Source organism: Macrotis lagotis, chromosome 1, assembly GCF_037893015.1.
Source record: "Macrotis lagotis isolate mMagLag1 chromosome 1, bilby.v1.9.chrom.fasta, whole genome shotgun sequence".
Taxonomy (NCBI): Eukaryota; Metazoa; Chordata; class Mammalia; order Peramelemorphia; family Peramelidae; genus Macrotis; species Macrotis lagotis.
This window is the reverse complement of record NC_133658.1, coordinates 32,794,958-32,811,257: the sequence shown is the minus strand read 5'-3', so window position 1 is coordinate 32,811,257 and position 16,300 is coordinate 32,794,958. Positions and strand designations below refer to the sequence as shown.

Sequence of the window (16,300 nt, the reverse complement as noted above, 5' to 3'; positions counted from 1 at the left end):
AAATGGAGTCAATAGATAAAAGGGAAATGTAATGGGAGACAGAAAAAGGAGAGGAGGAATAGGCTAAGATATTTCATATAAGATTTTTCTTTATTACAATGAGCTATTGCAATGATATGGAAGGGGGGAAGGCAAGGGGGAATGACGGAATCTTTGCTCTCATTAGAGGTGGCTAGGAGAGGAAACAGCATATATGCTCAATGGGGTATAGACATCTGGAGTAAGAAGGACGGGGGGACAGGGAGAAGGGGTGCAGATGTGAGTGATGGAGGAGAGGATGGACCATGGGGGGAGAGAGGTCAGATATAACACATTTTCTTTTTTTACTTCTTGTAAGGGGCTGGGATTGGATGGCCTGTCTGGGACCATAGGGCCAGGTGGATGCTGGATAAGGGGTGGTATGGGGGCTCAGGGCCTCTTGGCCCCAGGGCTGGAGATCTGTCTGCTGCACCATTCAACTACCCTACAGCAGAGACAGTGAAAGGAGAGAGAAAATATAGTTCATGGTAGTAGAGAAGTATGAATGGAGGGAGTTGCAATCAGCAATGGCAATTGTGGAAAAATATGGAAGTAACTTTTGAGATGGACTTATCCTAAAGAATGTGATCCACTTGCAGCAGAGCTGGTGGCGTTGGAATACAGACTGAAGCACATTTTTTATTATTATCATTATTTTCTGAAGGGTGTTACAGGGCAAATGGGACTGGGTGGCCTGCCTGGGGCTGCATAGCTGGGTGATTGTTGGGTGTCTGAGGCTGGATTTGGACCTGGGTGCTCCTGGCTCAAGGGCCAGTGATCTGTCTGCCACCCAGCTGCCCCTACTATTATTATTACTATTTTATTTTATTCTGGGTCTTTTTGTTCTTTTGGTTTTTGTAGGGCAGTGGGGTTGAGGTAGCTTGCATGGGGTCACACAGCTGGGTGATTGTTGCGTGTCTGGGGCTGGATTTGGGCTTGGTGCTCCTGGCTCCATGGTTGGTGATCCGTCCACTGCACCACCTGGCCATACCTACAATTATTACTATGATTATGATTATTTTAATTTTAATTCTTGGGGGAGGGGTATTATGTTTACTCTTAAACAAGAATATTTTAGTAATGTATAAAAACATTATTTTTACAAAATAAGAATAAATAAATAAAATTTTAAAAAAGAGTCAAAGACTTGCCCATGATCACACAGTCATAAAGTCACAAAGGCTTTATGGATCTGAATAATAATAATAGTAATAGCTAGCATTTATATGTGCACTGGGTTGGCCAGTCCCTTTTTCCTTGAGCTGGCATGGTTTTTGTTCTTTGTTCTTGAAGAGGATCAAAATGACATCACTACATTGGGGTCAAAGTACAGTGTGTCCAGCTATGGCTGATCATACCAAGAGCTTGGTACCTCTAAAAAAGGTTGGGCACAAATAGCAGATAGAAATAATTGATATTTGCTCGTGTCATGTTTTCTTTAAGCTACTGCAATTCTGCTTTGTTCACTGAAAACAGCACCATCTTTGATTTGGCCCACCCTATTGGGTTCCGTGCCAGCGTCTCCCATTTCCTTGAGCTACCTGGCTTCTGGCAAGCTATCTATAAGGCAACAATTCCATCAAACTCAATCTACAATTTTTCATAACTGTTGACTTTGTTTTGGCTGGGAGAAAGGACTGTGAAATATAGGGAAGAATTTCCTGTCCACAGCCCAGATAGATAGCTAACCCAATGGAATCTCCCCTTTGTGTCCCAAATAATTGAGATTATTCACCAAATGCCCTTTGTAACTAATGGAGTTATTTATTGACACTTGTGTGGTTCTGATTGGTGGGGCAACCGTTGCTGAATCAGCAGGATTTATTTGCCTCCCAGCTTGTGTGTGTGTATTCGGCTTGTGTATAGGCTTCTTTATTAGGTGTCTTATCAGCCCCTGGAATTTAATTGGTAGATAGGGAACATTCTGAATGAATTCTCAGTTTTAAATTGATTTTTAACATTTTTGGTAATCATTGTTCAGTCCTTTTGCAGTTCTGTCTGACTCTTCCTTGTTAACCTAAATCAATATATATATATATATATATAGTTAGTCATAAATTCATGAGACACATGTTATAACTGGATTTATTATAAGAGAAACAAATTGTGTGGCCTGACGTCAGAAAATCCTGGAAGGACTTGCATGAATTGATGCTGAGTGAAGTGAGTAGAACCAGGAGAACATTATACACATTAACAGCAATATTGTGAGATGATCAGGTAAGAAAAATGCAGCAGCATCTCTTAGCAGTTCAATGATCAAGGACAATCCTGAGAGATCTGCTATGGACAATGCCATAGGGAAAAAACTATTGAAGTCTGAATGTAGAATGAATCAGACTGTGATCATTTTTGAAAACTTCTTTTATGTCTTTTTTTTTTTTTTTGGATTTTTGCAAGGCAATGGAGTTAAGTGGCTTGCCCAAGGCCACATGGCTAGGTAATTAAGTGTCTGAGGCTGGATTTGAACTCAGGTACTCCTGACTCCAAGGCCAGTGCTCTATCCACTGCGCCACCTAGCTGCCCCCTTTTTTTCTTTCTCATGTTTTTTCCCCATTGGTTCTAATTCCTCCTTTACAACATGACTAATGTGGAAATATGTTAAACATGGTTATACATGTACAATCTATAGCATATTTGTGGCCATGGGAAGGGGAAAGGGAAAGGTAGAAAAATGTGGAACTTAAAAGCTTGCAAAAGGGTGAAAACTATCTCTGCATGTAATTAGAAAAAAATAAAAAATAAGAGAAATGAAAATTCTGGAAAATACGGCAACTCAAATTAAGTTGACTTAAGAGCTACATGCCATTTGAGGATTTCTGGGTGAAGAGTGGTTTGTTATTGCTTCTCTAGCTTGTTTTACAGATGAGGAAACAGGCAAACAGGGTTAAATGACTTGTCCAGGATCACTCAGCTGATAAGAGATTTGAACTCAGGAAGATAAGTCTTTCTCACTGTGGCCTATCCATGTAAGGATCTTACTGAGGTCTGTTAAATTAAAGAGGCATTTCATCCGGAGATGGAAGACTTGGAAACAATGCCTTCATTGTGTCTTCATTCGGAACTACAAAGGGAGTAAGTCAACTTTCCCAGAACAATCCACAATGATTGAGCTAACCCCCCCCCCCCGGGGGCATTTTAGAAATCCCTGGGGAATACAAATAAGCAAAATGCTTGTGGTTAGAGTCCCTCTTTCCAGGAAGACCATGCCACATGGTTAGGAAGATGCTGTGAACATGGGATCCAAATCTGCTGCTTTACAACTTGCTGTCAAGGTCACTCAGAAGGAAGAGTCCTTCCAACATTTGAAAGCAGTTTTCTCAAAGTTTTTTTTCTTCTGTAGGCTCAACATCCCCAGGAGTAAAATGTGTTCTCATGATGCTTTGTACTTTTCTAAGCTTTCACAATCTGTTCCTATTTCTTCTGTGACCTTCACAAGCTACTTCCCTTCTTGGAGGCTCAGTTTTCTTTTCTGTAAAACAAGGGAGTTGGCCTTCCTCATCTCTTAGGTCTTTCCCTTTCTAAGTGAATTCTACCATATCCTGATGGTGCAACTTCAAGATACTCTCTTAAGTAAGCAAGCAAGGAAGGCAGGGATTCTTATCCCCATTTTAAAGAGGAGAACATTGAGGTACAGACAAGTTAAATGATATTTGTCCCCTGGAGATTCTTCGGTTTAGTGGTCTATAAACTCCCAAGGACCAAGTTGCTTCATTTTTTTTTGTTTGCTTTGTTTTTGTGGGGTCTGTCTAGCACCTAGCAGGTGCAGGATTTGGAAAGACCTGAGTTCAAATCCTGTCTCAATCACTTTCTAGCGCTAGCAACCCTTGAAAAGTCATAGGGTTATAGATTTAGAACTGCGGGGGACTCTGTTTCTGTTTGTTTTTTTGACAGATAAGGAGACTGAGGCTGAGAGTAGTTCAGTGACTTACCTAGAGAAGTGAGTGAGGGGGCATTGGAACCTGGTCTCCCAGGCCAGCATTGCATCTACTATGCTGTGATGCAGTTGCCGCTGTGCCCGTCAGCCTCAGTTTCTTCTTTTGAAAAATGAAAGAATTGGATCTGATGGCTTCTGGGGTTTCTTCCATCACAAATCAGTAAGGCCATGACGTACCCAGGGTCGCACAGCGTGTATGAGCTGGGGGGGCAGAATTTGAACCCAGGTATTTCTGATTTCAAGTTCCTCCTCTCTGTGTTATGCAGCTTCTCTCCTTTGTTCAGTCTCATTTTCCTCATCCTTCAAATAGAGATTGTACGAGCCCTCCCCTCTCAGGGCCATTCTGAGGACCAGGTGGGATGATATTCGGAAAGCTCTTAAAGAAAACTGGATGATGATTGCTCTTAATTTTACTTCGCGGCCCTAGTGGATAGAAGACTGGACCTGGACTCAGGAAGAGCTGAGTTCCAATCCGACCTCAGATAGTTGCTAGCGCTGCCTGCCTCAGTTTCCTCATCTGTAAAATGGGACAATGCCGGCGGGGGGTCTTGAAGGTCAAGTGGGATTCCCGGAGCCAAGGCCTTTGCAAACCTCCACGTTGTTTCTTTTCTATTCAGCCGTTTTTTCCTTTTGCTCCTCCGCCACCCTCCTCTTCCTCAGTACATGGGGGGGCAGTGGGGGATGGGCAGAAGTTCATTACTGTCTGGAGAAGCGGCGCCTCCCTCGGTCCCTCCCATCGGCCGCTCCGTGCGCCAGACTACATTTCCCATGAGGCCGCGCGCCGCCCGTTCCGGCCCGTCCGCCATTCGCTCAGCGGAAGGCCTGTTCCCGGGGCGCCTGAGAGGAAAGATCACGGAGATCTCGGCCACGAGGGAGACGCGGGGCGCGGAACGGCATCGCTCGTCCTGGGCCCTCGCCCTCTCTCACGCTCCCCGTCGCCAGGCCCACAAGGCGCCGCGTCGGCTCCCGTCTGTGCAGGCGCCCGCCGCGGCCACCCTCGGCGGCGGAGTCGGCCGGGCGAGGCCCCCGCCCCGGGGTCCTGCCGATGCCCTTGGCGAAAGAGCGGAGCCGCCGCCGGAGCCGCCGCCGCGACCATGTCTTGGGGCCGCGTCTCCCGCCTCCTGGCGCGGCCCTTCCTCCGTGAGTGCGGCCGCCGCCTGCGGGGCGCCGGGGGGAGGCCTCCGGGGCGGAGCCGGGCCGGGCCGGGGGCGGCCTTGGGGCGCGGGAGGAGCGGGAGGCGGGCCGCGGCCGGGGTGTGCCCCGAGCCCCCCGCGAGGGCGCTGCCGGCCCCTCTGCCCGGCCTGGCCGCCCGGGGAGGCCGCATGGGTGGTCAGCCTCCCGGCCGCCGCGCGGGCCCTTCCTCGGACCCTTCCCCTCGCACTGTCGGAGACCAGCAGGCCCCGGCCGCCGCAGCGGGCTCTGCTTTTGTTAGCGTGAGCGGAAGCGGCGTGTTTAGGCGATGTCTGTGTCTGAGCCGTCCCTGGGGTTGACTGGAACATTCTCGAAGAAACACCCTCTCCCGCTCGTCTGCGCCCCAAGACAGGCGCCGTGCAGGCCGTTTTATTTCTACCGACGCCACTTTCTGTGTCGAACGCCCGTCGGTTTTGCAGTGATGTTGTAAGTCAAACAGATTCAGGGAGTTTCAGGACGTTGCGCTCCAGAGAGTCGCCACGTTCCTTGGCCCAGCAAAAACAAATTGCCAGGTAATTAAGGAATAAATACAAAAAACCCCTCACCAAAAACCTGAACATCTGTGATCAAAGGGCAGCAGCTTTAATCAGTGAGGGAAAAAGCGCTGTCAGCCCTCAGCCTTCCTTCCGAAGGAGCAGATGGACGAACCTTCCTTGTAAATTGTGACTTGGAATGTGGAAGGAATCAGGATCAAACGACGGACAAAGTAGGTCTTAAAACATGAAACAAAAGAATATTTTTTCTCAAGACCTCATGTTACCAATTCCTGAATGGGCTCGTTTTAGAGCTGTCATCTAGTTTTAACTCATTCACTTTTTTCAATGAGGAAATTCGGACTCAAAAAGATGATCGCTTCCTTTCAAATTTGATAAAATTTTACTGAGGGCAGAACTGGGACTAGAAGCTTAATTTCCAGACAGGAACTGAATTCAGAGTCTGGGCCCAGGTTATCCAACCCATCCCTGAAAGGGAATCCCATGTGCACCCCTCTGGCCAGAAGACCTTTAGCAAGGAGGGTGAAACTCCAGCATTCTGGGGCAGCATGTTTTCTCCTTGGATTGTTTGCTTCCTTTGCTTTCCATCAAGCTAGCCTCTAATTTTCTTATGCCCATGGCTCTGAATTCTACCCAGACAGAGCCAGCCTCGTCTCATGTCAGCATGACCTTTATTCAGACATTTGAGAACAGCCGTGATACTTCCCCCTTTGCTCCCCGTGTCTTTTTGCCTCCTGGGTTGTTTGAATGTTCTTACTTGTTAGGTCTCTTAAAATGGGGAACCTGAGACTAGGCACAAATCTCCATCCAGGACCCAGAACATCCCTGACCATTCTACTAGAGTTCTTCTAGGCTGATTGCAATCCATTTATCTCATGCTGTCTTAAGTCATCTTACCTCTCTGCTCTTAAGCTCTCATCTCTCCATCTTGTCCCTGAGGAGATCATGTCAAATGAAATAGAGAAATAATTGTTTTTAAAAACAGACCAAAAAAAAAATCACCCTCTGTTGACCAGTCCGTCATCTTAATTTTACTATTTCCAGCTTGTTCTCAAGAATATTGTTAGAGACCTTCATAAATAACAATTTTATCTGACTAAAGGAGGGAAGTTTGAAGCTTAGCCAAGCCAGTTGGACCAGTTTCCCCAGCCAGTGAAGTGTTTTCTTTAGTTGTACATTTTGTTTTAGAGGTGGATGCAGATAACTTAAGAGAAGAAATGGGAGTGAAACATCTTTTTAGGTTAGCTGGTTAACTGTTCTGTAGGACTCCAGTGAGCTAGTGGTGGTCCATCACAAAGGAATGTGATTGGCCACTGGGGGATCAGGAAAAAAATGGATGGAAGATTGACTCAAATGAACTATTACAATTGGAAAATCATATTGAAGCCCTGACCTCTTGGAAGTTGGTTAATAGCATCATAGGAGCAGAGATTTGAATTAGAAAGGACCTTCAGGATCATCTTTGTATCTGTAGGACATATACACTATCTTAAAAATGTCTGCTTACCTCAGTGGTACCTGGCAGGACTGGTCTCCTTGATCAGGTGGCCTTTACCCTAAACTTTGTTCTCCAGAGCTGCCCAACATATTTCACTTTACTTGGTTGGGTAGCTCATTTGTATCCAGTTGTTTGTAATCCCATGGACTATACTGCCCGTGGAGTTTTCTTGGCAAAGATCCTGGAGTGGTTTGTCATTTCCTTCTCCAGTGGGTTAAGGCCAACAGAGGTTAAGTAACTTATCCAAGATCCCATAGCAACTAAGTTTCTGAGGCTGGATTTGAACTCAAGTCGCCCAGTGCTCTCTCCATTGAGCCACCCAGCTGCCTTGGGCTTGTGGAGTGTGGAGGGGTACTAGCATCTCCTGTGAGGATTTGCTGAGCCCTTTTCAGGCCTGCTCATCCACCTTGGGAGTCTACCTCATTCATCACCCAGGGCTTCAAGAAACTGTAGCATGTCATGTCCTGTGACCATCCCCAGTGAATTAACTTAGCAGATGGGCAAAAACAGGGTAACCAAGGGACCTCAGACCTTCCCCAAGCAAGTGAAGACTTCCTCTGGCAGAATGGACAAATGAATAACAAATTAGTCCAATGGCCATGAAGGCGACTTAAAGCAGATTCTGTGCAGCTCTTAGAGCTTGCTCAGATATGGACAATGCCAAGGCCATCCACTAGCCAGCATCCCCTGTCATTGCCTTTTGTCTTACCACTGAACTTGAGCAGCTTAGGAAGAGAGAATGAGGCTGATGACTTTATGAAACTGCCCCACTTAAATCTAATTCATGGGTAAGTCACAACATCACCTTTGATAGGGTCCCCTGAAAGTTAAGGACAAAAGCCTGCTTGAAGTTCTATGAGTTAGAGGTTTATTTGAACTAGCAAGTGCCCTTAAAAGTAGGGATAATCTTGAGGTTAATCATTCACATGTATTGTGAATTAGTTCAAATATAATCCTTTCTAAGAACTGGTCAGGATGAACTGTCCTGAAGGTACCCTATGGAGAAAGAGGTAAGGCTGGGTGAATGTCAAAGGTGTGGATGGTGGACTCCTGTCCTTTGCATTAGAGCCATTTAATTATCACCATTACCATCATCAGAGATGGTCAGTGTATCTATAGCCCTATAAGTTTTTTTTTTTTTTTTTTAGGTTTTTGCAAGGCAAACGGGGTTAAGTGGCTTGCCCAAGGCCACACAGCTAGGTAATTATTAAGTATCTGAGACCGGATTTGAACCCAGGTACTCCTGACTCCTGGGCTGGTGCTTTATCCACTATGCCACCTAGCCGCCCTATAGCCCTCTAAGTTTTGCAGATTTATACACATATTAACTTGACCCTTAAAACAACTGCTATTATCATCTTTCCCTTGAGGAAATTGAGTCTGAGAGAGATTTAGTGACTTAACCAGGATCATATAGTTAGTGTGTGAAGCAGGATTTTAATTCAGTTGTCTTTGAATTAGAGTCCAGTTCTCTATTTGCTCAGCCACCTAGTTGCCTCATAGCTTGAGGTTGGCCTTGTAGGTCTATAGTTCATAAATCCCTAGTGGTGGAAAAATGGGGAGGGATTCTCTTTCTCTAATTTCATAGCCTCTTTACAGAATTCAGATGGGTCAGATTTAGACAATAGTGCAGCTCCATTGTGAGTTAGAAGCTTTGTTGACTGGGCCTGAGAATCTGATTGATCACATTATATAAATATATCCTGAGGTGCAACAGTCCATTGTGCTGTAGTTAGTTTAGAAGCCTACTTGAGTAGGCAGATGTCTGTGTGTTCTAAGGATGTCTGTGGAGGACATTGTTTAAGGTTCAGCTTGTTGGATCCTGTAATAAGAACTGGCAAAGTCTACCTTTGCTCCTCTCCAGAGTTGTGAAATCAGCCTGATAAGAAGGCCAGGAAGATGGAAAGGATCAATAATACAGGTCTTTTCTTAATTTTGTGTCTCGTGATACTCAAGGAGTGGTTTAAGATTAAAGTTTTCTTTCTGATTATCAGATCTTGAAGTCTGTTTTTGAAATCTTCAATCCCATTTCCCCATACAAAGCTACTTCTTGATTTAACCTGCAATATTTAAAATAACTATGCCCAATTTTAGGACAGAGTTACTGCCTGGAGCTGAGATCTCTTTGCTATGGGAAACTTCTGTGGGTCACCACTTATTTGATCCTCCTGACTCCCAGGTTGGTGCTCTATCCACTGCACCACCTATCTGTCCCTGTCACCACTTAATTTGGAAACATTTCTAGTCTTAGAGTTGCTTTTACAACATTGAAAGGTTAAATTATTTTATCAGGGTCTCTTGAATGAACAGGGAAACTTGAACCCAGTGTTTCTGCCTTGAGACCCACTCTCCACTGAGCCAGGTTTTGTCTGTGTATGCTCATATACATAAATAAATAAAAACAAGCCATATCCATCCCCTTAGAAAAGGTGGAGGCATTTTTGGAGCTACTGGAACAGTATATGGAACATGTCCCATTGCTTAGTTTATAGAATCTTAATTGTAGATTTTTGAACTGGAAAGGACCTCAGAGATCTAGTTCATTGCCTTCATTTTACTGATGAAAACCCAAGGCCAAGGGGCCTAAGTTGACTTGACCAAGGTCACTCAGGAAGTGAAAGAGCTGGATTTGAATCCACATTCTCTGACTCCAACCCTAGCTCTCTTCCTACTCTGTAGAAATTAGTTCAGGAATCAGGTTTTCATCATTTTTTTTTAAGGTGGGGTACACCTGCAAATTAAAGTTACAACTATTAACATCCAACCACTTGCCACATTCTAGCCAATGAGTGGTTTTTCATTTATTTAATTTTTTTATCCATTGACTGTTGAGTCTGTTTTTTTCCCTCTAAGTGAAAACAAAGCAAAACTAGCCAAAGTAAAATTTTCACTAAACTAGACAAGTTCACAATCATTAAAGTAACAATCATAAGCAAACTCACTTTTTAGTTAGAGAATTTTAGTTAGGCATTCAGGATATCTAATCAAATCTTAAGTATTTGGTTCTCAAGTTAAATACCATTATGCCAAAGCCCAGTGTAACAGGACGGTGCAGATGAATTTTTTCACAAATCTGGGTCAGGTTGGGGGGGACTCTAACTCTTCCAAGGGATTCCTGCTCAATAGGCCATTGCTGCTGGTGCTGCTCTAGACTTTCTGTCCTCTCCTGTGTTCCAGAGGAGGCTCTGGGCTCCTCATGATAGGTAGAACCACAACATTTCTTCTAACCCTCTTATTTTAGAGAGATGAAGAAATTGGGATCAGAAAATGTGTAACTCAGTATGTAAATTAAGAAACCAGAAAAGCATAAAAATGGGAAGGAGCGGGTTAGGCAGAAATTGTAGTTTCAGATGAACCGTGCATTTTAAAAGCCCACTGTGAGCCCCTGGTACAGCCTACCTCGTTCAGTTGTGTCTGACTCTTTGTGAGCCCATTTGGGGTTTTCTTGGCAAAAACACTGGGATTGCCATTTCCTTCTCATTTTTCAGATGAGCAAACTGAGGCAACCAAGGGGAAGTGACTTGCCCAGGGTCCCATAGCTACTAAGTGTCTAAAGCTGGATTTGAACTTGGTGAAAGAGGAGTCTTCCTTACTCCAGACATTGCACAGTCTGGCTGCCCCAGCCTAGTTGTTAGAAAATAAAGTGTGAATGTATCTCAAGACTTATAAAAGAACTGTACCCCCCTATTCCTGGAATATCTTAGTTCTCTTGTTTTCCATCCCTTGCCACGCCCTGTGGTGCCATGACAAGCACATGAATTAGATTTGAGTGAGGGGGTACCGTGCTAAGTCACTAGCCACCCCTTCTCTTCCAGAGCCATTTGGATCCATTGGATATGGACACTGGATATGGAGCAGGACAATTGGAGATGGTCTTGGATGTGAGGTGATCAGGGTTAAATGACTTGCCTGGGGTCACACAGCTAGTAAGTCAAGTAGGGAGTAGCTAGGTGGCCCACTGGATAGAGCACCGGCCCTGGAGTCAGGAGGACCTGAGTTCAAATCCAGCCTCAGACACTTAATAATTGCCTAGTTGTGTGGCCTTGGGCAAGTCACTTAACCCCATTGCCCCTTAAAACAAAAAGGAAAAAAAAATCAAGTGTCTGAGGCTGGATTCAAACTCCTATCCTCCTGATTGCAAGGCCAGTGGTCTATTCACTGTGCCACCAAACTGCCCCATAGTCTGTCATATCTGATTTAAAACATTTATCATGTTATATCTGTTGCAGAGAGAGGTAAAAAGTCTACCTTTTAGGGACTTACCCCTCATCTAACTGCCAACATACAGACAAATATATACAATTTAGAAACACAAGAGACAGCATTTTGGAAATTTGGGTCAAGGACAATGAGGATCAGAAAGTGCTTCATGGAGGATGTAACAATTATGTTGAGATTTGAATAAAGTTAAGGACTCCAGTTGGGGAAGAGATGAAGAAGGAGGGAGAGCCCTGGCTCCATGGGGGAATACCTCTGCCAAGGCTCAGAGGCAAAAGATGGAATGTTATATGTAGGTACTCCGTGTTAGCCAGGGGAGTTGGAATGCTAAGTACCCCAGGGAGAGGAATCAGCCTCCAAAGGTAAGCTGGAGATGCCTACCACAGGAGGAGATCTTTTATTCTAGCTGCACTAGGGACTCATGGATACATCTTTCACAGGGAAGTGACTTGGCCGGACCCCTGCTTTAGAAAGAGGGATTCTGTACCTCTTTGGAGGATGGATTTAAGAGGAGAGACCCAAGAGAAGTCAGTCAGGAGGTTCTTGCCTTTCTTTGCCTGGTGAGAGGTGATTGTTCTTGGAGTGAAGAGATTGAGCATAGATAGGAAAGATGATGGATGCAACACTGGAGGTGATATGACCTGGAAGACCTTCAGTACCCTCCCAACCCTAATTAGAGACATGGAAGTGAACTTTTGTGGTCTAGTCTAGAACCTGACCACCATTTAGAATATTCCTGTGGGCTGCTACTCAGTTATTGATAATCTACTTAATGTCACCTTTTGGAACAGAATCCATTGCTTATGACTGGTGGCATTTGTGGATTTGGCCACAGATATTTCCCTCAAATTGAAAAGTCTTTCAGGGATTGTCAGTAGAGTAGTCACTCTCTTCAGAAATCAGTTTGATTGAATGCTGGTTGTATTGCAGCCAGAAGAGAAGCAAACATTGTTCAGTTGTTAATGCAATCATGCTTCGCTTTAAACATTTTAACAGTTTCAGTAACATAACTTTTCAAGCCCTTTGCAGACATGTCCATTATGCCAGAAAAAGAAGTCAGAACTAAAGTATTTAAAACTCATTTAGTCTTATCAACTCATTTCAGATGCGGAAAGTAATACCCAAGATGTAGGTGAAGTATAGTAAGTAACAAATTTGGGCTTGGAACCCTGCAGGACTTATCCTTCTCCACTGAGTTCAGAGCTTATTCAGTTTGCAGATTCACTGTAGAGGAATTTGGCAACACCATGTGATATATTAATGCCAATTTCTAGCATTAATTTTCTTTTTAGAAAAGTTCCATTGTAACAAAACAATATAGGTATGTCCCATAGCGTTCATTAAATTTTTATTGGCAATTTCTAGAAGGATTAGTGTGAATTAGAGCTTATTATAGGAAATGAAGTTTTATTGTTTGTTATAAAAAAAGGTTGAATGAAATGGTCACTTAAGAACCCTTTTAGCTCTACTATGAATAATTTAAGTTCATCTATGGTAAGTAGGCATAAACTAATCTAAAAGATTTAATTTGTGTTTTAATTGATAGAAAAGAATGGTTTGTCATGAGATTATCAGTTGTATTTAAATTTATTTGAAGCTCTTGAAAAGCATTTTCTTTTAAGTTTTAAATATTTTCTTAGTAATCATGAATACTTTTAATTAAATTTGCTAAGCAAACTGTTATTTTATGGGTAGTTATGGAGGTTCTGTCCCAGTTATCATAAATTCCAATTAATGAGACTTGGATATTCTTGTCAGTACATAAAGGCCTGTTACTTTCTAGTTGAAAGAGATGATTCTGGGTTTGGGAAAAGTTTGCCAGTGATACCTGCTCTAGCCTATTCTACTTTATTTTAAAGGGTCTCTGGTCTTACCAATAATCTATGCCTGCTTTCTGGAGGTCTAGGCTAACAAAGTGTAGAGAAGCTCACTAGGCAAACATACTACTGATACTGGATGGTTAATGAAGAATTCTTTGATCTTGACAGCTCTTGAAAAATGTGCTAATTCTTTTCTGCTTTAGCAATGATGGCAGGAGAGTTGCAGAAAAGGGGACAAAGGGAGCTAAGAAATCAAACTTTTTAGATGATTAAATGCCTAACAAGAAGAGATTATTTCATTAATTGTATTTATATCTCCAGTGGTTTCCTGGCTTATTGGCATGTGTTTTTGGGGCACAGGCGGGACTCAGTAAATCCTTGTTGATTGATTAACATGCTCCTAAAGGAAACGTTTTTGTTGTCAATGAAGCCAGAAGATTGAAGAAGGCAGCAACCAATGGAAGACTGACTCCTAAACTTTGTTAAAGATCTAGACAAAAGAATTGATACGTTATTTTTATCATGCCTCCAAAGGTACTGCAAAATATCATTTCAGGTGATGTTTATTTATTACAGTGCTTGTAATAAGCATCTCTAAAAAGAACACCATGAAAACTACTGCAACTTGAATGCCAGAAAAGATCGAGAAACTCTTATGAAGAATTCATTAAAAATCCCTTCAGAGTAAGTGAACCCATAAAACAAAGGTTGGTGTAGAAGAGTATGAAAAAACAGGCTCAGACCTGGAAATTCTTTGCAAAAGAAAACTTGGAGTTAAGGGAACTTGCTGTCAATGGAGGTCAGCTTTAATCTCTTTAGCCAGTTCTGTCTTGAGGATGGTTTCACTGCCTTCTAAGGAAAAGAAACTAATCTAACTAGCTAGGGAGATGGAGGAATTAGAATATTGCTACTGTCATACCATGCAAGGTAGAACAATGGAGATGATTTTGTCCAGTCTTCTGAAAATAAAAAAGCAAGAAATAAAATAGGGAGATGTGATATTGATGTTCAGCACAGAATTCAAATGGAAAAAAACTTTCTCTATGGATGCTAGTGTCTTCCAAGGCATTTCTCTTTGGCATCAAACTACCATATTGCAGTTTCCTAAATCCTTCTTTAAGATTAGACCATTGAAGGGATGAAAAATGAGTTGTCCAACTTTTGCTATGCAATTGGTAAATGATATTCAGAGTTGGTCCATTAGTGTGGACAAGGTGCTGGGGCCAGAACAGGAGGAGGAGCACTGGACATGACTTTGATGAGGTTGTACAAGCTTCTCCCTGAAGGAAAGACCCCCTTGTTTTGTCCTGGTGTTCTTCTGCTATGCAGTATGTCTGAGTCACAGGTTCTCAGTTTCCCAGTGGTTAAAGTTCAGGGTCAACCTCAGATGTCGGTGGAGAAGCACATCTGGGTTGGAGCAGACATCAGCCCATTCTACACCCAAGAATGTGCGAGTGGCCCAAGTATAGCCTCATGGCTGACCACATCACTAATCATGTCAGTGTGTCTTCAGGAAAGGACCCATACTCAGTGCTTGGGATACAAATAGAAAGGCAAAGGGACTCTGCCCTCAAGGAACTTACAGTCTACTGGGAGGAGATAGCATACAAACATTATGTACCCATAAGATACATACAAGATAAATTGGAACTAGCACTAAGGGAGCCTGGGAAAGGTTTCTTGCTAAAGGTTGGGTTCTAGCTGAGAACTGAAGGAAGCCAGGATAGAAGAAGATAAGGAGAAGACAGATGTGGGATCCAGCCAGTGAGAATGGCCAGAGTGGGGATGAAGTGGCCAGTGGTATAGGATAGCAGAGTGTGTGGAGGGCAGTGAGGTGTTGGAAGAGGACAGGTTATAAAAGACTTTCAAAGCCTGGCAGAGATTATACTGAATTCAAGATTCAAGAGGTAGGATTATCACCTCTCTTGGAATTTATGCCCCTCCTAAGATTGTTAACCTCTTTTAGTCCCTTCTTGCTCTGCTGATTCCTTGAGCTTCCAGTCCATTAAAGCCAACAGGACTTTTTTTTCAGAACGTGTCCTGGCTAAGCATGATTCCCTCATTTTCTATTTTGGAAATTAATTTTTTTGTACCCAAGTGAAAAACTTTATTTTTGTTGTATTTCATCTTATTAGATTCATGATTTTGCTCTAGCCCAGTGATTTGTAAGCCATGACCTGGTCTAAGTCTTGCTAATTGCCTTTATTAGTATGTTAGTTTTCTGGTTGATTTGTAGATAAGACAGAGAAGGCATCATTAATATTTAAGGTAGGGAAATTTATGAGACTATTTTGTAGTTTAGCAGAAGAGTAAAACTTCCCATTTTAGATCAATCCCTCAAATATTGCAAGATTGACTGGCTTGGATTAGACTCCAGATCTTCTGCTGGTTGAGCAGCAGCTTCATTAAGTGCTTCATTTTGCTCTTCCAGTTAGACTGTGTGTGGCCTCATTAGTGCACATGTAACAGAAAACAGGAAAAGGAAAAGGAAACGGGCAATTTATATTAGTAAGGTCAGGATGATTATTCAGCAATTCCTTAATCATTTGCCTGTTGGATCTCTCTTCCTGGATGTTCCTGGCATCATTTCAAATTCAAATTGTCTGAAGTTGAATGCATTAGTTTTCCTCTTAAATTATTCTCCTTTCTGATTTCTCATCATCTGTTATTGCTGCCACCACCATCACTCGTCCCCATGATTCGTATTGGTAATATAGCCTTTGTGACCTTTGATTCCTCTCTTTTCTTTATCCTTTATAGCTGGGCAAGCCCTGATTCTTGTCAATTCTGTGGCCTGAAATTTCTCCCCTGTAAACTGCCTTATTGGCATAATCCATACCATTCTTATCTCTTACTTGGGATAGTCACATTATTGTCATCATATCTCCTATTTCTTTCCCCTTCCAGACCATTCTACATACCACTGTTAGATTTATCTTTCTAACGTAGAAGTCTGATCATATTGTTTCACATTGCCTCGTGTTGCTAGTTATGGTAAACCTTCAGTGGCTTCCCACTGTCTACCAAAGAAGCTCCTCTTTCCTAATGATTCTCTATTACAGGTTTCTGTTCTTTTCTTCACTTCATTCCCATTTTCTGGAATGATGGCCACAGAAGTGGGAGT

General features: G+C 43.0%; 2 protein-coding genes across 3 annotated transcripts in view; one reads left to right on the top strand and one right to left on the bottom strand.

Annotated features, from left to right (window-relative positions):
* DNAH6 (dynein axonemal heavy chain 6) overlaps window positions 1-4,524 on the bottom strand; it is a 227,602-nt gene extending 223,078 nt beyond the window's left edge. The window contains exon 1 of the mRNA XM_074196146.1: window positions 3,951-4,524. The gene's annotated coding sequence lies outside the window, so the exon portion shown is untranslated. The remainder of the gene's footprint in view (window positions 1-3,950) is intronic.
* A 204-nt stretch (window positions 4,525-4,728) lies between these two features.
* SUCLG1 (succinate-CoA ligase GDP/ADP-forming subunit alpha) overlaps window positions 4,729-16,300 on the top strand; it is a 37,762-nt gene continuing 26,190 nt past the window's right edge. Inside the window, exon 1 of one of the 2 annotated variants that reach the window (XM_074196116.1) lies at window positions 4,729-5,095. In XM_074196116.1, the coding sequence (XP_074052217.1) occupies window positions 5,050-5,095 (46 nt within the window). In that variant the 5' untranslated portion in view covers window positions 4,729-5,049. Of the gene's footprint in view, window positions 5,096-5,699; window positions 5,853-16,300 lie in introns of those variants that run through there. The other variant, XM_074196120.1, reaches the window with a different exon arrangement.